Source organism: Centruroides sculpturatus, unplaced genomic scaffold (genome assembly GCF_000671375.1).
Source record: "Centruroides sculpturatus isolate CEXI.00-Female unplaced genomic scaffold, Cexi_2.0 scaffold367, whole genome shotgun sequence".
Classification (NCBI taxonomy): domain Eukaryota; kingdom Metazoa; phylum Arthropoda; class Arachnida; order Scorpiones; family Buthidae; genus Centruroides; species Centruroides sculpturatus.
In genome coordinates this window covers 473,197-499,387 of record NW_019384575.1, presented here as the reverse complement: position 1 = coordinate 499,387, position 26,191 = coordinate 473,197, and the positions used below count along the sequence as shown (strand labels likewise).

Genomic DNA, 26,191 nt, shown 5'->3' with positions numbered 1-26,191 from the left:
GTCCAGTTTTCTAAAGGTGTTTACAGATTTGAATTGGTGTTTACAGATTCACTACATTGTCTAAAGAATATAAAAATTGTAAATAAATTGGGCATATTTTCTTAATTATTTCTTTAAATACTTGTTTATATTTATTAATTCTTTACATTTCAATGGTAAATATTGAAAAATAATGTTCTAAAATTTAAATAACTGACCTTGTTCATAAGGAAAAGCTGACTGAAGATCCCTATTACAAAAATTATAATTTCCGCAACAACTGGCAGAAGTATAACAAACCAACGGATTTTCTGGAGGAAAATTTTTGCTAGTATTCAAACAGCTAAAACAAATAAAAGAAAATAATATAAATAATAATACATTAGATTTATTATAATTAATGCTATAATTCAAAAATTAACATTCATAACGATTTAAATTTGAGTATAATCAAAGATTTTTAGTAAATGGCTATATACTAAACAACTGAACTTTACAACTATTTATTTTAGAATTATTCACACTTCAAAAAAATTATTTCCTTATTGAGTATGAACAAACTATTCATGACTGAAATTATGTTTTCTTATAATTCTACATTATAAATTTCAATCTCCTCATTTAATTAATTTGGCATAGATACATTTTATGATCAAAAATCAATCTTATCTTTATTATATGCTTATATATTTTTTAAAAAAATACATATACTTGGATCAGTTGTTAATTTACTTTAAAACTGTCAAAATATTATTTTTTGCCTTGAAAATGCAATTTAATTCTATATTTATTACTAAGAAGTACAAAGATTATTTACAAAAACTTCAGCACTTTTATTACGACATATTTAAAACAATAAANAGTAAAAAGTGGAAATTCTAGCTGGTACAGTATAATTATATAGCATTCTAGAACTTCCTTGGTGATTTATATTAAAGACTATTATTAAAATAAAAAAAATTGTTCAATTTGTGAGGTTTTTTATATACAAAACTTTTTCATATGTTAATTTCACATATATATGTTATTCATAATAAATTGTCATTATTTTCTACAAAAGTTTTAAGTGTTATAATACTTATAAACTTTACTTGAATGTCATCTAAATTTGGACAAATTTTAAACATGACTAACTTATTAATAATAAATCTATAATTCCTATCATATATATATCATTGTATATTTCATAGAAGTGTAGACAAGGAAGATTATTTATGAGTCACAAAAAACAATTTCGGCAATTAATTAAACACAAACTAATACTTAACTAATGATCTATAACTCAGTCCATATAAGAATATCTGCCAATTTTTGTTGAAAACATTAAACATACACAAATATTTACTCATAAACAATTTATAAGTATTTATTTAGTGAAATAAATATGTATAACAGTTTCTGAGTAAATAATCAATGATAAATTTATTATAAATGGAACAAATCAATTTTATAGTATATTAAACATGTAAAAAACATGTACCATAAAAGAAAATTAAATCTAAAAAACTATTAAATTTTAATGCATGTCTATGTAGTTAATGTATTGTTTATTTAAATACATAATTAGTATTATTCTTAACAGTGAATTAATAGTTATAAATTGGATAGGAGATGCTTTTTAAATAAATAAAAAATATATATATATTCATTTTCATGCATCTAAAAACAAATGGTATTCAAAATATAAGCACCTAAATAACATTATTTAATGTCAATAAATAATTACAACTTTAGGTTCAATAAATTCAATGATATATTATTACACATTGTAGTAACTTTGACGAGACAAGGAAGAAAATTGACTAGAAAATAAAATTATTTCAACAACAAAATCTCTCAATATTTTTATATGAAGGCTTCACTAATTCATTTCATAAAAGATGTTTGATGTAAACAACTCAAATGTGGGCTGACTTGAAAAATAATGTCTGATTGCAGATGAAAATCATATAACATAAAATTCAATAGTTACAAAATATAGAATGTTATTGTATATATGATTTAAAATATATATATATATATGTATTATGTTCTAAGCAAGATAAAAACAGCAATAAAGTAAATTTAATCATTATTCGTATCATATTTTAAAAAAAGTTAAACTGTAGATAAATTTTTATGCATTTGATTGCAGATTTTTAGTAACTGTTAATGAAAGCATTTGTTCTACATTAATTTTATTTTTATTAAATTCAATTATTATGTAATGATGTAACAATATATATCATATTTTCTACACACACGTTCCAGATTTCACGCTTCACTTTTATTTTTATTCATCTATCACTCTAAAATATTTAATACAATATTTTTTTTTCTAAATTGAAAAAAAAAATCAATCTTATTCCATTTCCATTATAATTCATTTCTTGCACGAAATATATTAAAAAGCAACTTTATAAATATATTTATCTACAATTTAATTTGAAGCAATTTAATTAAAAGATAAGTTCTTGCCATTTAACACATATATTATTAATAATAATTAATCTGTAGATTGATAAAGAGTTAATATAAAAAAAAAAGATTCACTCATATATATATATAGAATGACCCTGGAATATGCCACTGAGCAGGCCAAGGCCAACTATCAGAATTACTTTTTGCAAAGATAAAGAAAGATATTTCCGTGTGTTAATGGAAAGTGTAGGTTGTATGATGTCAGAGTTTAAGTATGTCGATGGCATTTAAAAACTGTGCTTTTTGTGACTGATTACATGCATTCTTAAACAAAAACTCATACTTGTAAAATGTTAAATTTTATAGATATTAATAGTAGAAATAGTTAAAAACAAAATCATGCATATAACCCATTACTGCAAAAACACACCTAACAAACTTGTTTAAAGAATTTAATCTATTAATTTAATTCATAAAGAAGAACATTCAGTTATGTTTTAGAAATTATTAATACTACGTAGACATGTGTGCTTGTGTGCACAAGTGTATGCATAGCATAAATTATTTTGAATATGAAGCAGTGCATGCATGCGCACAAGCACACATGATTTCAATCTGACTACTATACCCTACTGTATACTTTTATGCAATTAAATTCAATACAGTACAATTTTATCATCAGTTTGTTCTTTTAAGAAAAAACAATCAAGATAAATTGCATCAATTATCATTCAGAATTTAATTTTAAATGGCTATAATTTATAAATTAAATAAAAAATGAATAGGTATGTAGGTACAGAAAATAATTTAGTCAATAAGAAAACTTGAATATATCAATTTAACTGAAATTCATTAAAACATTTGTTAAAGGATCATTTGTCACATGCTTATTACATCTGTAAAGTAATAAGGATATGGCATATCATATAATTAAATCTGAAAACAACAAAATGAATTGTGTAATTATATCCAAAAGATGAGAATCATCAATTAAAATAACATTCTAATATTTATTTTTGTTTATAAAGTTTATTTACTTTATAATTAGGCTTATTACTAAATATTTTTTCCGTGATTTAAAGGATAAATGTGATTATAGGAATATTAACAATTTGAAGTAAAATGAACTGAATTATATATTTTGTATTAAAATTTATATATAACAGTGATTAAGAAGTTATTTAATGTTTTGCCTTTTATGTATCAATAACAAACAATTCTCAAAGTTTTCTTCATTTTATTTGATTCAGAATATTCATTCCTAACCAAAAATCAGAACTCTTAGAATGATTTTATAGATATTAACAACAAAAATAATTGGCTCAAAGAAATTGTTATTCTGTCCCATTTCTGTATAAAAAAAACACACACACACACACTTAACAGCCTATTTTAAAGAATTTAGTCCATTTATTTTATGATATAAACAATTTTTTCTGTGTAAATTATTATTATATTATCATCTATACAAAATACAATAACTGTTTCAAAACAGTCAAGCCTCTGAATCATTGATGGAACAAAAAAGATGGCTGTTGTTTGGAGATTATTTTGTATGCATTTCAAAAAAGAAATATTCCTGAAAAAATGTCTGTTGTTAGGAGGTGGAAATAATTGGTGATTCAACTGTATATAATAGCTTAGCAAAAAACAGCTGAACTATTACTTTCTCTCATGCTTGAAGATGGTAAATTAGCCAGAAACATTTGCATGTTTGTTTTAATTCTTGTTCCATCATTAATTAAGGAATTATTGTCTATTTATTATTATTTTTTCTTTAATACAATAGATTTCTTTTATGATAATGATAATAGTTTTATGATTGATACTAGATAGGAAGAAAACATNACTGAAATTCATTAAAACATTTGTTAAAGGATCATTTGTCACATGCTTATTACATCTGTAAAGTAATAAGGATATGGCATATCATATAATTAAATCTGAAAACAACAAAATGAATTGTGTAATTATATCCAAAAGATGAGAATCATCAATTAAAATAATCAGATATACACATAGTAACAGGATCTTTTTTTATATATAAGAAAATAGTTCTAAATTATGAAAATTAAACATTAAAACTAAAAATACTTTTACAATTTAATAAAATAAATATAAATTTATCATTTTATTCTAAGGTTATAGAATTAAAAATTTTAATAATTCACAAACAAAACACTTCTGATTTACAATTAGATTTAAATATTAAAAATAATATATACATAACACACAAGGAAATCACAATAGCAATAAATGTAAATGAATGACTAACATCCTTTGGACGGAATAAAACACAATAAAAATGTCAAAATATTAAACAAATATTACCATTCAACATTTATTATATTATCACCACAGCTCAACTGAAAAAACAAAAAAATATTTGATATTAAATTTTATTATCTGCAATCTCAGTAGCGTGCTTATTTAGCTGCAATTTCTCAATTAATCCATTAATTTGAGCAAATATTCCTATTGAAATATTTCATGTAAAAAATTGAAATAATGAAATATTAACTTTTAAAAATTTAAATAAATTCTAGTTACACCAAGCTATTATTAAATTTTCAAAAAATAATTCTCTGTTCATAATGGATAGAAATTAAAAATTTATTTACTTTATTAATTCTTTACATTTCAATGGTAAATATTGAAAAATAATGTTCTAAAATTTAAATAACTGACCTTGTTCATAAGGAAAAGCTGACTGAAGATCCCTATTACAAAAATTATAATTTCCGCAACAACTGGCAGAAGTATAACAAACCAACGGATTTTCTGGAGGAAAATTTTTGCTAGTATTCAAACAGCTAAAACAAATAAAAGAAAATAATATAAATAATAATACATTAGATTTATTATAATTAATGCTATAATTCAAAAATTAACATTCATAACGATTTAAATTTGAGTATAATCAAAGATTTTTAGTAAATGGCTATATACTAAACAACTGAACTTTACAACTATTTATTTTAGAATTATTCACACTTCAAAAAAATTATTTCCTTATTGAGTATGAACAAACTATTCATGACTGAAATTATGTTTTCTTATAATTCTACATTATAAATTTCAATCTCCTCATTTAATTAATTTGGCATAGATACATTTTATGATCAAAAATCAATCTTATCTTTATTATATGCTTATATATTTTTTAAAAAAATACATATACTTGGATCAGTTGTTAATTTACTTTAAAACTGTCAAAATATTATTTTTTGCCTTGAAAATGCAATTTAATTCTATATTTATTACTAAGAAGTACAAAGATTATTTACAAAAACTTCAGCACTTTTATTACGACATATTTAAAACAATAAAAGTTACGTGTCAATATCCTATTATTTATTTTGAAAAATTGAAAGTAAATAAATGAAAATTTCTTACCGATATGTACGAGTAATTTCTCCGTTCTCGGCCTTTGATGTGGAAAGAAAACAGAGTCCATCTGTTTCACAAGTAAAATTTTGTTCGGGGCAAGTATTGCAGTAGCATTTTAAAGCTAAAAATAAGAATAAGCATTATTACTATTTTTAGTAAATAATTTTGAATTCTGAAGAAACTCTAAAAATATGTTATTTATTTATTTTAAAGTAAAAATTTTATCAAAGTAGTTAATTAAAAAAGATAATATAATATAATAATTTTAAACAATTTTCTTGAAATAACAGAATTTTAAAATATGTGGTACTTTGAACTTTTTATGATGCCTAATTTGTGTACGTTTAATTACATTATTTCTAAATTTCTCAGCAAACAATTATTAATAAAAACAAAATTCTTAAAGATATCTAAGATTATTTATGAGCTTAAACATTGCTGAAATGTAAACTATATTTATATCTATATATATTATATAATTTTGTATTTTCAAATTGGAAATTTGTAAATATATAAATAATTTCATGAATCTCAATCAGGCTGCTGTAATGTGCAGTAGTAAAGATGAGTCTGTTAGTAAGTGAAGGACATAGGTTACATAAATTTAACAGGATGTGAAGTACAGTCAGGTCACAGACATATACTCTGTTTACACTCTAGAGCTCCATTCAAATAATGTGTAACTCCCAGCAAAGTTTTATGAAACAATATAAATATTACATTTAAAAAACTGAGAAAATTCATTTTGGCATTTTTAAACAAAATATTTATTATATAGAATTTTTTAAAATTTACAATATATTCAATATATATCATGTCAAAATTCAACAATTAATAGTGTCTTAACAACACAAATGTTGATATATAGACATGACAACATATTTATTTGGCTAATGTTAACTTTTATTTCACTACATTAATTTCTTCTACAATATTCATAAATTATTTAAACATATCTCTAAATAATGTAAACTTTTTGTTTATAATTTTCAAGCCTAGATAGGAAGAAAACATCAGCAAACAAAATATTCTCTGTTAACTGGGTTTATGGTATTTTTTATATTTTAAATATACTACTTTCAAGTGTCCTTCNTTTTATATGAATTCCATGTTGTACGAGTCACTTAGATTTTACAAATACGTGTACCGGGCTGTGAACGGCTCACGTATTTGTAAAATTTAAGTGACTTGTACAACATGGAATTCATATAAAACGGAATAATCAATGATCTTATACGGGGGTCGACTGTAATATCCATTACCAAAGCCTCAGTTTCAGCACTCATTTTTTAAACAGAGTATTTTAACTGAACAAAAAATATTTTGTACTGGTCTTGAGATACTACAACTAATTTAAACTATGCAATTATCTTTCATAGAATCCAAGATAAGATTTCTCCCCATTCAAAGGGGACTACGAATAAACACTATCAATAACCTATACTCCAATACAACTATATTTATTTATTACATAAAAATGAGATATAGGCTGGTGAAGTGTTTGTGACTACACCCTGTATACCCACACATTATTAAAAACTAGTAAAGCCTGTAATTAAAAAATTTCTTCCAAAAAATTTGATTACACAGCAAATTTAGTTACTAAAAAACTCATTAATTTATATGAAAAATTTTTTAAAAGTTTATAATTTTCTAACTATATTCATATATAAAAATATTTAAAAGAATTGAGTGTTTTAATAAGTAACTATAAACAATAGATTTAATAAACATGTGAAAAACTTGTATGTTATCTCTTAATTTGAAAGTATTTGCTACAGAAAGTTTTAAAAGAAATCCATAGGATTATAGAAAAGGATTATAAAATAAAAATTGAGGTTTAATTAAATATATATAATTAAGGCATCCAGTTTAGGAGTTGCAAATCAAAAAATGCTGTATATCCCTGTTAGAAATGGGTTGAAAAAGAAGATATATCATTTAATATCTAGCATGCTAATATCCTGTTCTTTCTTCTATTTTCTTTCATCTTTGTTTTAATTTTATCCAATTGATCAGTAACAAATTTAAATTTCACACTTCCCAAAATATATAAAATATAATAAACTAAAAATAAATTTGTTAAATTAAAGCAATAACCAAATGATTTTGACTGAATAAAAAATGTATATGATCTTATCACATTAAATCATATTTTAATTCTATACTTGTACAAGGTATTTGTCATTAATTATAACAACATACCTGTATATGTCCAATATAATCCAGGAAACAATGAGTTATGAAAATAATTTCTTAGGTGAAGGTCATGTCTCTCTGTTTTCCAGTTTCTATAACTACTGTATTGAAGTTTTACTAGTAATGCAAGAGCCCCATTTATGTCATTAATTATATATAAGAAATGAACACTTGCATTACTAGTTAAAACTTTACTAATAATACAAATGCATGTGCACACACATATGCATAAATATTTAAATACATATTGTATCAATTATTATTTTTATTTATTTTTAAATATAATGAACATTAATTTCACCACTAATCCCCAAATGAACTCTAGCAATTTATTAACCCTCTGATAAATCAGCTGACCCTTAGAGTCTACTAGCAACCAAATTAAAAACCTGATAATGTATTGCTTTTTGATAAAAATTAATAAATAGAAATAAATTTTATTATTGATATGAGATATTATAGAACAATCATTAATTTAACTGTGTTTTAATAAATTAATGTTATAACTTTACCTAGTAATTATATTTTAAAGTTTAACAGGTTGAACAAAAATTCAAATCATATATTCTAAAAACAATGGAAAATTAAGTTTATTTTAGAATTTTTTCTGTGTTAAATTTAATCTTTAAAGATTAAACAAGAATTAGAAAACGAGATGATAGAGTTTTCATACGTTTAAAATCAATTTACACCTTTCGTGAATTTTCTGACAAAATGTAAGATAAAATAATTAAATACTAAAAAGACTCAATAGGTGTAACATTTATCAGTCATTCACATCAAATTTCTGGGAGTTAAAGGGTGTTCCTTTTAAAATTTCAATGCCCTTCCTCCTTACAAAAATGCAATTGGAGTTTCATAATTGTATTTATGTATTAAATCAAAAATGATATATTACATAGTAGTTATGAAATTCATATCAATATTTTAAATATGTTATAACTTCTGTCATAATTTGTAATAATCAATATATTTGTGACAATTACAAATTTTCTAAGTTTTGGTAAAACTAAATATAACAGTAATGTATATTTTGTGTAAAGGAGTTGTCAAATTCGCAATTTACGTTTTCCCCTTCATTAACAAAATGTTAAATATATAAACTTGGGCAAACTAAGTTAAATACTTAAGTTTAAAAATTTTGAATAATTTTATATAAATTATATTTATTCATGCAAGTTTAGAAACCTACTCAAAAAATAATTTTTGTAATTTAAACAATATATTGATTCACAACTTTTATAAATATAAAAATTATATTATACAGAAATAAAACATTCAATTATTTCTAATTTTAGTATTTAAAATACAAGTGGTTTAATCAAAGAATTTTAGAAAAAATAAAAACTGATCAAAATCAAATATAGCAAAAAACAAATACATTAAAAAACAATACAATAAAACAGACTGTATATTGCTTAAACTCTTCATGTGAAGATACTAAACATTTTTCAAGTTATTATTGCAATTTGGTCCCTCAATTATGACAATAATACTTAGATGAGGAAAATCTAAGTATTATTGTCAGAATTGAGCGAAATTGAACTCTAGCTTATAATAAGAAATTTTCTCTCGTTTTTTTGTTATTCAGATAATTATAAGTGGAAAAATTTTTATCCATAATTCATTGGGAAGTAATTTCTTCCAAAAAAATGTTATATTAATACAAACAATGTATTTTCTCTTATTCTAATATTTGAAACATTTAACAGTTCTGGCCTTCGGTAATAATAATAATAATAATATTTTATGTTACCTTCAGCATAATGATAATAATTATTAGTATTATTATTCTGAAGGTAACACAATAGATTACTATTATTTTTTTTACATTAATTAAATTGTAGATTTGGCAATTGTTAGAAAATATTTCATACAAGTAATTTCAAGATGCAAATTTAATCTTGAGAACTTAATATTGTACAGCTATTTATAAGAAATCAAATTAATCTAGTTAATATAAAATGGCCCACCAGTGGCCGAGCGGTCTTCGTACCCTAAACACTGGGAGTTCTGTCGTGGGTTCGCGCCGCGATCAGACAGGCTGGCTGCTTGGAGTTTTCTGGGTTTTCTCCTTGCCGATAACGACTAAATAGGAGGCCAGTTCCCCATAAAAGTCCTCCCGGAAGGCATTCTTTCCCCTCGCGTACCATCGCGCCCCAGAGAAGGCAACGGGAAACCACTCTGGGTACTAACCTTCCCTAGTACACACCTTGGCGTATTATTAATCTGCGCCGGGTGTCGCCGACGTCAGTATTCTGATATGGCACGAAGAAGAAGAAGAATATAAAATGACATTTAGAGAAAAACATAGATACTTATATGAAATAACTAAGTTTCAAAACTTCTCTTATAAATAAAAAATATTTTTAATTAAACTAAATAATCTGAAATGATCTAAATTCATAAATAAAAATCAATCAATTTTTAATAGGAAAATACTTTAAATTTTTTTCCTAATTATTTGAATTTATAGTTGAATAAATTTAATTTTTTTTGCATTTATTAATACAATTTTTTTAAACTGCAATAAGGAACAAGTACAAATTTATTACTAAATGTTTTCCAAATGTTAAAAAATATTTAAATTAAAATATTTTTGAGTAAATCTGAATAAGATATTTAAAGAAAAAAATGTTAAATCATTTAAATTTTATTTAATTATTTATAAATAAAATATTTAATAAATATATACTTTAAATATTATGTGTACATAAAATATTATGCATTTAAATATAACTTAACAGAATAGTATTATATTATGAAAAAAAAAAGTAGCATAATATATAAATATTTTAGCAAAACATAAATTAATTATTTAGAATGAATTTAGTTCCTATCATTAAATTACTACAGTATATACTGTTCTAGAAAGTGCTTCCTTTTAATTCAAAATTGACATTGCTTTTGCTAAATTTAACACTGAAATATTTTGAGGTTGTTACTGGCAACTATTCAAAACTGATTGGTTTTGTCAACCGTATCTTACATATTTAGTAACGTATTGAAAATATATGCAAATTAATTCCAAAAGCTATTTTAATTGTAGGATTTCATTATATAAATATTCGTTATCATTTGTTTAATTACAGTACTAAGTATATTCAAATTACCTAATTAAACTGAACGAGTATATTTTTATTTATTTATTAAAACTTTGCTTATTCAAAACTGGTATTAATTAGTCTATTTATAAAATGATTAGTTTATTGATAATTTAAAACAATTTTTGTACATCCTCCTCCTTTTATAAATTTAATAATGGCAAACAGCTCTATAAGACTGCATGTTTCTGTAGAGAAAATCTCTTTTAGTAATAAATAAAAGAAAAACTAAGAGAAAAAAATATATGCTCCATTGACTATAATAAGGTTTTTCTTTTATAACTTTAAGATATTTGTCGAAAGAGCAAAAATATCAAATGATTTTAATCATGATAAGTTATGTGTGTCTTCGGGAAAAGAATAAAAAACCGCCAGCCGCTGGAATAAAAGGAATTAAATGCAATCGAGCAGCCTCATGTAAGCAACTGTTGGAAAAATGAAAACAAATTGAACAAACAAGTAAAGATAAAGTGTTATTAGATTGAATTTCATCCAGTTTCATTGTTATCTTTTTTATTTATTCTTCCTTTAATAAATAACGAAAACTCATTTAATTTTATACTTTAAATTATTCATGTCGTACGTAACTGAAAATTCAAAACAAATTAAGTATGCAGGAATAAACTTTTCAAATGTATTGTTTATTTTTGAATTTTAATTTCTTATTCTGTTTATAATTGAAAAAAAATATATATTTTTCTTGTAGTAAAAATAAATATGGAAATATCATATAGTTTTATTACTTTTTTTTGAATAATATTGCATTTGAGTGACACAAAAATCTCTCTTGGAAAATGTTAATTATGCAAAAATGAATAAATCAATAAATTTCTTATCATCATTAAAAATTCTAAAAGTCATATTTAATAGTGAAAAATTGAGTTAAAAATAATTATTAAATATAAATTGCTAATTATATTTTTATTAATTACTGTAGTTTATCATTTTACAACTATTAGGCCGAGAAGTCTCTATTATTTGTATTTGCTGATATTTTTAATATTTACATCACACAATACTCAACAGGATTGAAATTCAATTACAAACACTGCTATTAACATTTAAAATATTTACTGAATTAATTAACATCTTTTTAAGTTATCAAAGCTGTAAACCGACTTGATTAAAGTTTTCAAATTCCATCTCTCTTAAACATTCTGCAATCGTGTAGTGAAGCTTCAAAAATCTGGACAGACTGGCACTGGACTCCATCTGGATTTTAAAATGCTAATTTATATGTATATTTAAAGTATTGTAACTCTAAATACACTGTAGTTCAAGTTAGGTGTTTTAAGTTTAAGCCATTATTTCAGAAGGAATGTAAGAAGACTTACAAAACTTCAAGATATAATTTACAAAATCACTATCTTTAAACAAACATAAACTAATCATAGTTTCAAAATTAAAAAATTCTGAATTCTGAATGATTGTTAGATCATCAACAATACAAGTATAAAAGAATGTCAATGATTAAGTTACCATTGAAAAGGTATCCATTTATCACTAGCCAAACTCAGATTTTTGACACTTCACTGCATTATGTTTAATTCACTCTTTAAAAGAAAATATAGCCAAATAATACTCTCTTTTATTTTTTTTATCATTTTTTTCATTCATAAAAATAGAAATAAGAAAAATACTTTATTTCTATTTCTATAGCTTGGCTGCAGGGGCAAATCTAGGTTTTTCAAGGCCCAGGACTCGTTGAAGTCCAATGGAGCCCAATTTTTACCAAACCTAACCTAACCTAACCTATTAACTATTTTTTACTATGCAATAAGTGCTCATTGTTAATGAAAAAGTATTAAAAATTTATGATAATAATTCAATTTTTGTGGGTCCTTGATACTTGGTGGCCCAGGGCTTAAGCCCTATTAATCCCTATGTACAGTACAGTACATTCACTCCTGCTTGGCTGTATACTGTAGACTAACCCCAAAACACACAAATTTCTTATATATAATTAAAATAACTGAACAATTTATTTCTCTTTCTAAGTTAATTTGTTATAAGCAAATCTACAGAACATAACTTTTTATTACAGAGAAACCTAATATCAGAATTAATAATACTTAATAGATTTTTATAACACAAATTAGACAAACATTTGCCATAGTTCTACAAATAATATAAAGAAAAACTGGTTCTTTCTACATCATTTCACTCAGTGTCATGAATATAAAACTCGCATTTCCATGTTTTCTATTAATTTACTGTAATCGTTAGACCTTGTATGATAGAAAAATAAAATTATCCTCGTACTACTTTTACTACTTTCCGATTTATAAATAGTCTCTCATTGAAAAGTCAAATAGTTCTATAAATTAAAAAAAAAAAAAAAAAAAAAAGGTTAGAAAATAATTTTAGAATTTTAATTTTCCAAGATCTGGAAAGTTTTTCACCTGAAGAGCTTGCAAAAAACCTTTTGTAAAGCTCTCAAGAAAAAAAAAAATCTATTTCCGATGTTTTTAAATAACTCATCACTTATTGATTTCCTAACGTGCCGGGGATTTTATTTTTTATTTTTAAAATAAAATTTACGATCATTATCGCGCACAAATTTCACCTATAAACATTACTAGTCTCTATTAATGTTTATGAAGTAATCAAAGATAAACGTAACGTTTTACGACAAACAATTGTGGTGCTTGGCGTCTGACCTTTGAGACAATCGGATTTTGACTTTTATTTCCTAGTTTGGAATGCGAGGAAACTTTTTTTTCTTATTGTAAACTGCGCTAATCTCGATAAACAAATACGAGTTAATTTTTAAAGTTATAATCATTTATTATTATTTTTTTATCATAAAAAAACCTTTCCAATTTCTTCGAAAAAGTGACATTTATTGAAATGGCTTTTCAACAAGACGCAAAACTTCATATTTACGTTTCGTATAAAACTTGTTAAAGATAAATTTAATTAATGCAAACAAATGATAACATTAAAATCATATTGTCTAATTCGTTTTCCAATTACAGTACGTTAAATTTGAAAAATGCAATACCTTTCGCAATTATCGTGACTCGTGAAATCGTTAACAAACCATGTTTCCGCCAAACAGTTTGTTTTTCGGGTCAATTTTCAGTCTTCTTAAAATATTTAACAAGTAGGCTATTAACGAATTAAATTTCTTACTTTGGTATTTAAATTTGGAAAGAAAAACATTTTCGCAATGTGATTTCATCTGATAATCATTCAGAAAATTTTCAATTTGGCCTCCTTGAGTTTCCAAAAACAATATGCAAAAATTCATTTTTTTTTCTTTTGGCTAAGAATACAATAATAAACTTCAAACAAAATCTAAACATTTCTGATTCGTTACAACGTCCAGTGGTGGTTGGCCACGTGCTGGCCACATGGCCTTTTCCCTGGTTTTCTTCAGGTTAACTCTTTCCGCCCTCTGGGTACTAACAGAGCTTCTTATAGCAAGTCCATTATGGGTTCGGCCAGACCCACAATGGGGCGGTCGGGTGGTGAGGGTCGAGGGCCGACATATCCGGTAGGATCATCCCCGAAAAATTCCTGGGAATTTTTTGACCCGTCCGGATTCGATCCCGGGTCCCCCAGAGCGGTAGGCTACCACTATGACAGCTCGGTCAGCCGTCCACCGTTGCAATTGTATAAATATTTTTTTTCAATTTTGGAAGCCCGAGATCCAGGGCCCTAGTCATGCACTTCACTTGACTAGTGGACAATCCAGCCCTATCAACATCCATTACGTCGTCTAATAGCTCAAACACATAGTAAGGTTCAATATACAAATGACTTTATTATAATCGCTTTGTGACTTCCCTGTATTAATTATATATAATTCATCCAGTATTGTTTGTCTGTTACTATCTTTAACAACAGCTAAAGTATAACTGAAATAGTACAGTAATGCCAAAAAATTTAAAAATTTTTGCTGCAAGCAATAGCAATTAAACAATTAGCATTTATAACACTGCTAAAATTAATAACGATAAACTGATAACGAGAGAATGCTATCATCGACATACTGAGACTGATAACAAGAAGAAATTAAAAATGGTTATTTACAGAAGATAATGGGCGCATTGTCTGATACAGCGGCTTTAACCAGCTGGATAGCAAACCAATGACATAATCCGTTTCAAATGAAACGAGCTGTATTAAGGCCTCTATCAGGCAACGCGCCCAATGATAATAATAAGCAAAGTGGATTTACAAGTGTATTTTAGCTTATATGTTTCAGACTTGCTAATTCAGATAACATTAAACAAATCATAATAGCCATGATTACAATAAGCGGAGCCTACTGTATTAAAATCGCAAAATGACTGAAATTGGAGAAATTTTGGAAAGGTGTCATTTTGTTGGATTATGATTAAAATCTCACTTGAAAAAACAAACAAGTTTAAAAAAACATTATGGCACTAGCTTAGTTAAAATTGTGTGGCGCCATGTTACGCGATATTATTAAAAATAACTTTTATACTATTAACTTTGAGGGCAGAGAGATTTTGATAATATTGTGCGAACAATGAGTAAAACTTTCATTAATTCCAATCACACTCTGAGTAATACACACCCCTTGAGTTTCGTATCCCAAAATTTAACAGCATCAATATCCTTTATATCCAAGTTATCACGCCAAATATCGTTTCTTAATCTTAACCTCCATTATGAAATATTAAATGAAGTAAGATTGGTTAAGTGGTTTACAACAACGCGACACGTGGACGATCTGCAGAGAAGGTGCCGGCGGAGAGGACTTTCAATAGGAAACTGGCCCCTATTTAGCTGTTATAAACGTGAAGAAAACCTTGAAAACTCCATGTGGCCAGTCCGTTGGCCAGACGCAAACCCATGACCAGTGCTCGGCCACTGGCAGGCTTAAATTAAATAGACGCCAAATACACATATCTTGGAAATTTCCTCCTTTTTTTTTTAATTTTTTTGGGTTCAAGGAATCTGAAAACGAACACTTTCAAAAACCCGGAGGGTCAAATTTGACACGATTACAATACTTTCCACGTGTTATGTTACAATACAAAGAAAGTAAAAGAAATTTGCCATTCTATTGTTGCCGAAAGCATTCGTCATAACATTTGCATATTTGAATATTTCATGAATTACATTTTGATATATTTAGTATTAATTAATTCTAATATCGGATGTATATCTCTATAGATATCAATTACGACCGCTACATCAATGCTAATTTAGAGACATTTTTCTGTGTGATCAGCTCCGATTTTTTAATCAAAAATATACTCGTAACATTTTAAAAACAACTGAAAGTTGTAAAATTAAACGAAGCATGACTTACGACTTGCTCAATAAAAAAAAAACTTTCTATTTCTAAGTAAATGTCCTGTTTTCTCCAGTAATTTTACGATTGTCTCTCATCAGCGATCGCATAAACATAAAACGGCAAATGTAATAAAATGTAACTAATTGAAATTTAATGAGAAGATAAATCTAGATGCATTTAAAAAAAGAAACTGAATATGCTGTTTCAATTTGATTTAATCGACTTTTGTTTTGGAATATTAGCGAGGTAATTCGTGAAAGTAAAGCAGTACACCCATCTTTAAAACTAGAAAACTTTCCTGTAAATTAAAAAAAAATGATTATCGGGGTGATTCTTCCACATCATTAAACACACTCGTCAAATTGGCATGCAACTTTTTCTGGAAGGAAGTCACGAATGTGGCAGTTTAGGATTAAATTGCAAATTTTTTTCCTTAAACGGCTTTAGTCTTCTTGCTAAAACAGACTTTTTCTACACACATTCTGTCTTGTTTTGTTTTTATTAAGTTACGGTAACGTAACACTTGGGCGATCTGCCTAGGGGTGCCTTCCGGGAGTCTTTTTAATTAAGGGTAACTGACTCTTTCAGGCGTTACAGACGTGGAGAAAACACGGAAAACTCCACGTGTCCAGCCCGTCTGGCGAGGAGCGAACCCACGGTGGAACTCCCAGTGTTCGGGGAACGGAATCGCTTAGCACACACATTCTGTCGAGAAGTACTAATTTCACTTAACAGATTAATCTGTTAAAATTCACCAAAAAGATTAAAACGGAAAATAATTCAATTTTACGAATGCTCAATACATTATTGTGTAATATTCCGATACATTAGTACGAAGATGTTTGGATTTGTTCATGAGAAACACAAGCACATTATGGGTTTACATAGTCGGCCTCAATTTTATTCGTTATATACGAGAAAGGCATGAGCTAGGAGTTGGAGGAATGAGAAACGACAGGAATCTGGGTAATTTTTTTTAAATTATGGACGGTTCATATCACAATATTCCGGAGAATCTGAACTGTGAATTCAAATTCGAATTCCTCGCGGAGATGATAACATTGTAAATCTTGTAGTCAAGAATGAGAAATATTTTTTATCTGAATAATCCAGATAATGTTTTGTGCCAGTAATATTCATATTCTGTTATGATTTTCAAGCGATTTGGGTCTGTCCATAAATTAGGTAACGTAGATATGGGTGAGTAAATACGCACGTAATCGTTACGATGTGTTACGAGGAGATGCGGGTAGTGTGTTTACCAAAAACATTATGCAATGCTGTCATTAGATCGACTGGTGTTGTTTGCTAAATATGTAGTGAAAATCTCCGGTAGTTTTTCCCCAAATTCTCAAATTTGGGGGAAGTTCATGTTTGGTTATTATAGGTCTAATTTCAGTTGTCTAATTAACTAAAAAAAAACAAAAGAAATAATGTTGCATAGCAAACCGTACTGTTTACGTCACTTCTTTGTACAGTTCATTATACTGTACTTGTAATTAATATAACAATATAACAATCAGTACTGCATATTATTCTTTAGTACAATTAAGAGAAATTATGGATGATTCGCGTTATGTAATTTTGTGAGTATTATTCGACAGCATTACGGACAGCGTTACCAGCGATGAGATTGAAGTTAAAAAATATAAAAATAGCGTTACGTAATTTACGGACGGTACCTTTGTAGAATAATTTATTACATTCAATGTCATCGATTCTCATCACACAATACTGTAAGACCTTATAGTTTGAAAATTTTACAATTAAAATTGAATATGTTTAGAATACATAACAGCAATTTGAAAATTAAATAATACAGAACTAACTATAAAAAGACCAAATTAAATAATAATAATAAAAGAAAATAAATGCGTGGTCAAGCGGATATAAGCTTATATATTATCTCAAAACTATCCAGGACATCGATTTTACATATAAGAGCAATTGATTATGGTTTTATTGAACTACAGTAAAACCTGTGTAAAACAGACTCGCACTGTATCCAGTATGTTTTCCGATTTGGCAGGTTTCCGTTTTGAACAGGTTTTATTGTATTTAAAAATTTCAAAAGCGAAGAAAGAGATCAATTCTGTATCCATTATAATGTCATAAATCTTTTAATGAATATCAATTACTGTATTTCTAATTTCAGTGAATTAATCAGTCATTTCATTCTAGAAAGAAAAAAAATATGGTCGAAATTGAATACAGAATGAAAAATTGAATATTGAATTATTTTAATTGATCTTTTTCTGTCTAGTCGAATCTTTTCTATGTTACAGAATTCTATATACAGTATCTTTATTCTCTTCCTGTACGAAAAGCAGCATATCAATTCAAAGAAATAAAATAAAATATATATATGTTCTTCATGAATTATTAAATCTTATAAAATTTTCATATTAAACTGAGTTGTATATAATTTTAATCAAGTACTTTCGCTACGATTAACGTCTTCGGAACGAAAATGTTTTACTATGTGTACTCTGATTAATTGGCAATTATTTTTTTATTTTATTTAATTTTAACTACTCCAAAATTTATAAACGTTTATCAATGCGTGTCTTACAAGCACAATAAAAAAAAAAAACCTGTTCGAAACGAAACCTCAAGAAAATGGAAAAAATTCTTCGAAACTGTGCGATTTCCTGTGTTAAAAAAAACTGTTCAAAACGGAAACCTGCCGAACGGGAAAATATATTCCGGTTTATACAGGTTTTACTGTACATTTTTTTCTATTTAAACAAATTTTTTATCATTTTTTTTCCTGTTGTTTATTTTAAAAAATATTTAACCTATAAACTCATACATTACTTATGCCACCATTTTATATTTAAGTTTTGTTTATTTCATTTATAATTTATAAGCTTATTTTTCCCCCTGTACGTTTCCAACTGGTTTTTGTTCTAAAATATTTCAAATGTACTGGCCCTGAAGATGTTAAACTTAATTTGATGAAGTATTTGCCTTACAACATAATGACTCCTGTACTTTAAATTTTTAATCAAGTTACTCAAGCCTGAAGTGGGTATGTTAATTTTTTTATTTATTCACTATGTAAGTGTATATTACATCATATATTTCCGAATAAACAATAATTATCATACAGATGTATATATTTATATGTATATTAATTGGTAGCAATTGATTAAAATAATTTCTATTTTTTAATAATATATCATTTTTTTATCAGATAATTACATGAAATTTACATAAATATGAAGATTGTAATTTCTGTATATTATATAATAATATTTTAATATTCAATAACTGACTCAAGAACAAAGTCTATTTGGCAGAACATTCAAAACACAATGAAAATTTTCACTGGCACTTTCAAAACTATAAAACAATGGTGGACAAACTTCAGCTCTTCTAGACCCCTTACTGTGGCTTCCATAAATTTAATTATTATAATTAAATACAGCATACAGGAATATGTATTCATTATAAAAAATAGTTTCAATAGAGAGTGCGGCTCTCGTGTTTCTAACAGGCGATACACGGCCCCGTCGAGACATGGGGTTTGGCCAGACCTGCTACATAACAATTCAGTCTTATAGTAAGAGTACAGCAGATTTGACAAATCTGCTGTACTCTTACTATAAGACTGAATTGAAATAATTTGCAAACAATAAATAAAAATAGCTTTGGATAGCTTTTGTATAAAGCTAATTTAATTTTCCTAATGGCATAAAAGAAGCATGGCAACAATTAAGATACTACTAATCAATTATCAAATTTTTCTAAGCAATTACTAAACAAAATTTATGATCCATAAATCTGAACTTATACTGAAAATCCTTCAATATAAGCAAATTTTCAAAAATGTTAGCTGTGATTTAACTTACATTTCACTGTTTTTCCTCCTATTTTATAAAATAATGCATTTATGATTATGGATTTATTGATATTCATAAAACAGTCAGAAAACAGAATATATCATATAAGAAAATTGCATTTTCTTAATTTCTAATTTAATTTTTTAGCAAATATTATATGTTAGCACCAAACATTACTGATTTTCTTTATGCTCTAACCCTGACAAGTTACTTTAAATACAGAACTTTTCTATATTTATTTTTATTCATTTTTATCAATATTGTAGTAAAAGATAAATATTAACTTCCCCAAAATAAATTTTATAAGCATATTAATTTATAAATTGTAAAAAATTGAATTAAAATAAGAACTGCATGTAAATGGTATATGGAAATTATTAGTAAAAGGAAAATTTATTTATTGTCCATTTAAAAAATTAGCACTTTATGATAACTTATAATTTCTTCTATTACAAATTGTATACTGAATTATGATTACAATGATTTATAGTTTATGTTATTACAAAATGACATCAAACATATTATTAAGTTATTATCATTTAACTGTTTGTTACAATTATATTTAAACTTTTCAACTGTCACATCAAGAGTAATTTTTTCAGAAATCTTTTTTCAAAAACTAAAAGCACTAAATGTAGATAAATCTAAAAACAAGCAGATTAAGAGAGTTTCATTCATGTCAAACAAAAAGAATCATTTAGAAAACAGGATGTTAGAATTAATAATTCAACAAACAGCTTAAATGTAAAAGCAAATTTTATTATTTATGAATCATTTTTGAATCAGTAAAACAAACAATACACATTTAATAGCAGTTTAGGGACACTTTTATGTCTTTTACACCTGAAGATGGCCCATTACCAGGTCAAAAACTGTTGCCCACTGTTAAAGATGTATTGTTTACTTTATGAAGTTAACTGCAGCAACTAGTCTGACTTTGTTTTACAATCTAAAAAAGACTTCAAGACTTATTCATACATATAACAATAAAATTTAAAAACTGATGTGAAATTAAATATTAATAATGTTCTTGCTACACTCTTAGTAGAGAAAGAATAAATTATATAACTTTATATAGAATTTTCTATAATATGAAAATAATATAGTTTGTGTAAACAGGATGTTCTGCCAGATGTTTTCATACATACAAGTATTTGTTAGCTCATTAAAAAAAATGTTTGTAACATGCTATCATATAAAACTTCAGATTTAGCATATGATAAAAATAAGCCAAGCAAAATAATCTAATATTAAAATATGCTTAACTATACTGAATATTTTATCTAATTAAAAAGTTATACCTCAATCTGTTTCAGGCAAATAACAAAAGTTTCATCACAAACCATATTATAACAAGTTCAGATCTAAGAAAATAATACATTCCTTTCTTAGTCAGTTACTGTTGTTACCAGTGTATAAAAACCTTTTCATAGTCATTGCCAAACAAAGAATGCACAGTAATGCTACTTTAATATTTTAATATTATTTTTTTTGTATGAATAATATCAAGTAATATTAATGTTATGTTTCTAAATCTATCAGAATATAAATTTTAATCAAATTTTGATAAAAAATTTCCAATAGAAGTTCTTCAAAACGGAAGATAAAAAGGTGGTTTCCACCAAGGAAAAGTCTGTTGAATGTGTTTACACTTTAATCATTACAGAATTAATTTGTCAAATTAAAAAAAATTTTTTTAATGGTAATTTTTGAACATTTTTAATCAAACTGTTTGTTCTTGAATTAAATGCATGATGATGATTAATTTTCTAATTGAAAAAATAAATTTACCAAATAGATTTGGAAGTAAGACTGTTATAAGCATTACATTAAGTTTGTTTTTATTACTCTAAAGCAGAATAATTTATCTTACATTATGTGAATTTAGAAAAATAACCATCATATTTTTGAGCTTATAATCTAAAATGACATAATACACACAAAATTTCTAGAATGAAAATAAAACCTTTGCATAATCTACCTTACCATATACCACCTCATGCCTATAAAACATAGATGAGAGTTCATAATTGCAAATACCCTATTAGCACAAAACTTCTATCATATAACCTATACAACCTTCTCAAATCAAATTACCTTTTAAAGATAGAAAAACTGTCAATTATATGCAGAAAAATTAAGATAATTACCATTCAATTTAAAAATAATTTACAAAATATTTTCTACATTTCTAAACTAATTGTAATAAAATAAATTTATTTTCAGATTACACACACATATATATACAAATACATAGACACATATGTGAGCAAACACACTGTATGTAATTGTCATCTTTCAAATCCTTTTTCTGCGCATATACCTGAAGAGGGCCGTTGAAGAGGCCAAAAGTGTTTTATTTATTTTTTTTCTTCAGAAAATAATTGATGGAAGTATTGAAGCACTAGGTAAATTATTAGTTATCTCATTTCCAGCCTCTGTGAATATTTTATTAAAATGTTCAAAATTTATACACTTTCTTTAACAGATTTTAAATTAAGAGATATTTATAAAAATTCTAAACATGTATTCATTACATTATAAAACAAATTGTACTTAATAATGAAATTTTTCATATTCATCTTAAATTACAACATAAACCTGAAATTTTTTATAAAATAAATTCCATTATTATAGGATATTTTTTTTATCTTAAAACTTCAGACTTCAATTACAAAATTTCAAGGCCAAATGCAATAATCTGAATGACTTTCTGTTATTGATACAATCGAATATTTTTTAATTTTTAAAATTCACTTTTTACGTTCTATAAAACTATTTCTTTTTCTTTTGCATTAACTTATCATATTTGAATATTATTATTAGAGTTATATTTGTAAATGATCCATCTGTAACCAAATTACCGATTAAAAAAATACACTAAGCAAATAGATTTTACTAGTTATCAGTCCTTTATATCATGAATGATTAACATTCAATATATGATGAATGATATTTATATTTTTGACATTAATGTATAGAGCATGAATATGTAAATGAAGATAATTATATAAAAATGTTTTTATCTCTGCATATTTTTACAATTCAAATTTTTGTTATATTTTTCATAAAAAATGTTTTATATTTCTGAGACGTGGATACTTTTACTAAAACAACAGATTTCTACACTTGTTTGTTCAAAACAGAAAAAATAACATCAAATATCAATAAAACTATCACAAAAATATTTTAAATTGCAGATGACATATACTGTAATCAAATTTTTTTACTGGTTTATCATAAGAATGATATACTGTGACAGACCTTTGTTTCTTATTCTGAAATTCTTCTGGCAGATCTTTTCTAATTTGATAGAATAATAAACCTCAAAAAGCAGAATCACATTAAAAATTTCTCATTTTATTTCAGAGACTATTGAAAATTTCTGCATGCTTAAATCAATTTAAAGAAAGCTAAAACTACTCTTTACACTTACTTGAGGGCTAAGTGCCAAAGGCACAGGACTGCTAACAATTAAATACTTTAAACACTTTTTTCCTAAATATTCTGCATTAAAATGGCAGTGCATCTTATATGCCATAAAATATGGTATACAAATCAAAATATTAGTTAATAAACAAGAAAATGTAATCTTCACTATAGTTTCATTAAGTTTTACATCTATGTGATTATCTTTAAAAATATACATAGAGTATATACATCACATTATTTAATAGCCATTATTCTCTATCAATGTCTTGCTACTTAATAATTTAGATTGTTTAATTTATAGTCATGTTCTTGATAATCATGATGATAATTAAAGTAAGAATTTCAGTTGCTGCAATCATAAATTAAAGAAAATTAATTTCATTTATAACAAATTATAATTGTATAATATAATTTATTTAAATAATTATTTATAAATAATATTCTTTATACAATTAAATAAATATACAACTCAATCATCTCTGGTATAATAAAATGTGACACTGATGTTTAATTAAGGAGAGAAAGCCTCTCCTAATATAAGGAGTTAGGTATTTTGCTTAGGAAATCCATTTAGATGTTTAAAAAATAAGAACTTTTACTAATTAGGCTGCAATTTGAAAAAATTGTAGACATAAATTTCCACTGTTGTCCATCCATCTGTCTTTCCTTAATCTCTAAAACAGAGACAGATGAAAGACGAGACCAGATATGGAAACCTTAGAAGCAGGAGACCCAGATTAACTACATATGAACTTCCAGTTTACACCAGAAGTCACTTTATTTCAATTCAAACATTTACTCCTGGAAGATTTTAGATAGATGACCTATTGTTAAAGGAAAAGTATGATATACAGGAGCAATACACTACTAATTTGAGGTGGAGAACATATATTTTAAATTAAATAAATTAAAAATATGATTGAAAATTTGCAGCCCAGCATTGTGACGATGTCACAATAAATATTTGCTCATTATTCATTCATTTATTTATCCCTATAAGCAGCAGTGCCCCTAACTATAAAAAGGGAAGCACAAGCTATAAAAGAGGATATATATCAGACATGAGCAAATGCAGTTATTTTTGACTTGCATGCAGTTCTTGCTGAAAGTGTTAATTTCTGCTTTTTATTATTATTTTTACAATTTTATTTCCACAATTTTGTGAAAATATGTTTATTAAAAACATTCAGTATTTGTTTTATATTATATAATAAAATCGAGATACAGAACTGCAGTACAGAATAAAAAAATACAGAACTGTGGCTCCCATGCATTTTGCAAAATCTACATTTTGGCTCCCACTGAACTCTTGCTTGCCCATCCCTGGTATATACAATGCAATATATACCAAAAAAAATATCCATAAAGTTTCTCAAAAAAATAAGTTAGCGAATCTAAAGTGAAAAACTTGCAGATAGAAAAATTCAAGAAATATTCCAACTTTTTGCAAATCCTCCAAGAAACCCACTTAACTGGAGTTACAAACCAACAATAAAAAAAATTTTTGTGTTCTAATAACTTGAATTTGTGTTTTTTAATAGTAAGTTTTTTTGAAGATGGATTTATTCAATGTAAAAATACTTGGTAACATGTTATAAGTTGATTTCTGACTCGAACGAAATAAGGTCATACAAGTATAATTTAGTTTCCTCACAATAAATCTTTATTTTTATTTTTTTATTTTTTTGAAAAATGTAATAACTATGCTTTTATTTTAATAACATGGTTAGTTGTTTGGATATAGATTTTATTTTAAAACTATGAAGTAATGATTACCACAGAGGATAGAAAATGAATAAATAAAAAGTTTTATAGATTTTTATTTCAGTCTGTACAATCTGTTTCAAAGTACAATTCATATAACATATAGTTCTGTATTATAGCTTTTTTGTTGTGTCTACCACTGCTCCCACTTAGACTAGATAATAAAGAATAAATCAGGAATAATTTTTTTATTTTCTTTTAAAAAGATTTCCCATGGTTTCTCTCTCATTTATAAATTTTATTTTACTTTATTTTTTTTTACATTAGATCAGTTTCTTTTCTCATAGCAAATTAAACTGAAATATAATACATCCAATTCTGTTTTAAACTTTAATCAATGTTTTAATCTAACTTATTAGTGCCTCACTATATTGAGTTTAGCAACTGAGTCTAGTAGTGATCCTTTTCCATGATAAATTTAATATACAGTATTATGTTATGAAACTTTTTCTTAAAAGTTTACTCAGTTCAACAAACTAGTCTATTNATATCTGTTTATATTCTACCGTTGCTATCATTCCAAATTTGCTATTTAAGATTGGAATGTTTTTAAAAATTTTGTATTCAAAAAAGGTTCTAATGACCTGAAGAAGATGAAAGTGTATATCGTCAAAAGCGCTCGTCAATTTAGTGACATAGGTGTCTAATTTAACGCTTATATGTTAAAAGTTTTTGTAATGCATACTTTCTTCTACATCTTTGTATTCATAACATAACATATTAATTTATAAACGTAATATTTAAATATATCGATTATGAAAATTTCATTGAATATGTTATTAGCCAGGTTTCTTAAAGCAGAG

The 26,191-nt window shown here is 25.8% G+C and overlaps 1 protein-coding gene across 1 annotated transcript in view; it reads right to left on the bottom strand.

Moving 5' to 3' along the window:
- LOC111624326 (TGF-beta receptor type-1-like) overlaps positions 1 to 26,191 on the bottom strand; it is a 55,909-nt gene that overhangs the window by 20,188 nt on the left and 9,530 nt on the right. Inside the window, exons 3-5 of the mRNA XM_023367148.1 lie at positions 5,776 to 5,890; positions 5,054 to 5,192; positions 198 to 387 (exon numbers count right to left, since the gene is read on the bottom strand). Of these exons, the coding sequence (XP_023222916.1) occupies positions 198 to 387; positions 5,054 to 5,192; positions 5,776 to 5,890 (444 nt within the window). The remainder of the gene's footprint in view (positions 1 to 197; positions 388 to 5,053; positions 5,193 to 5,775; positions 5,891 to 26,191) is intronic.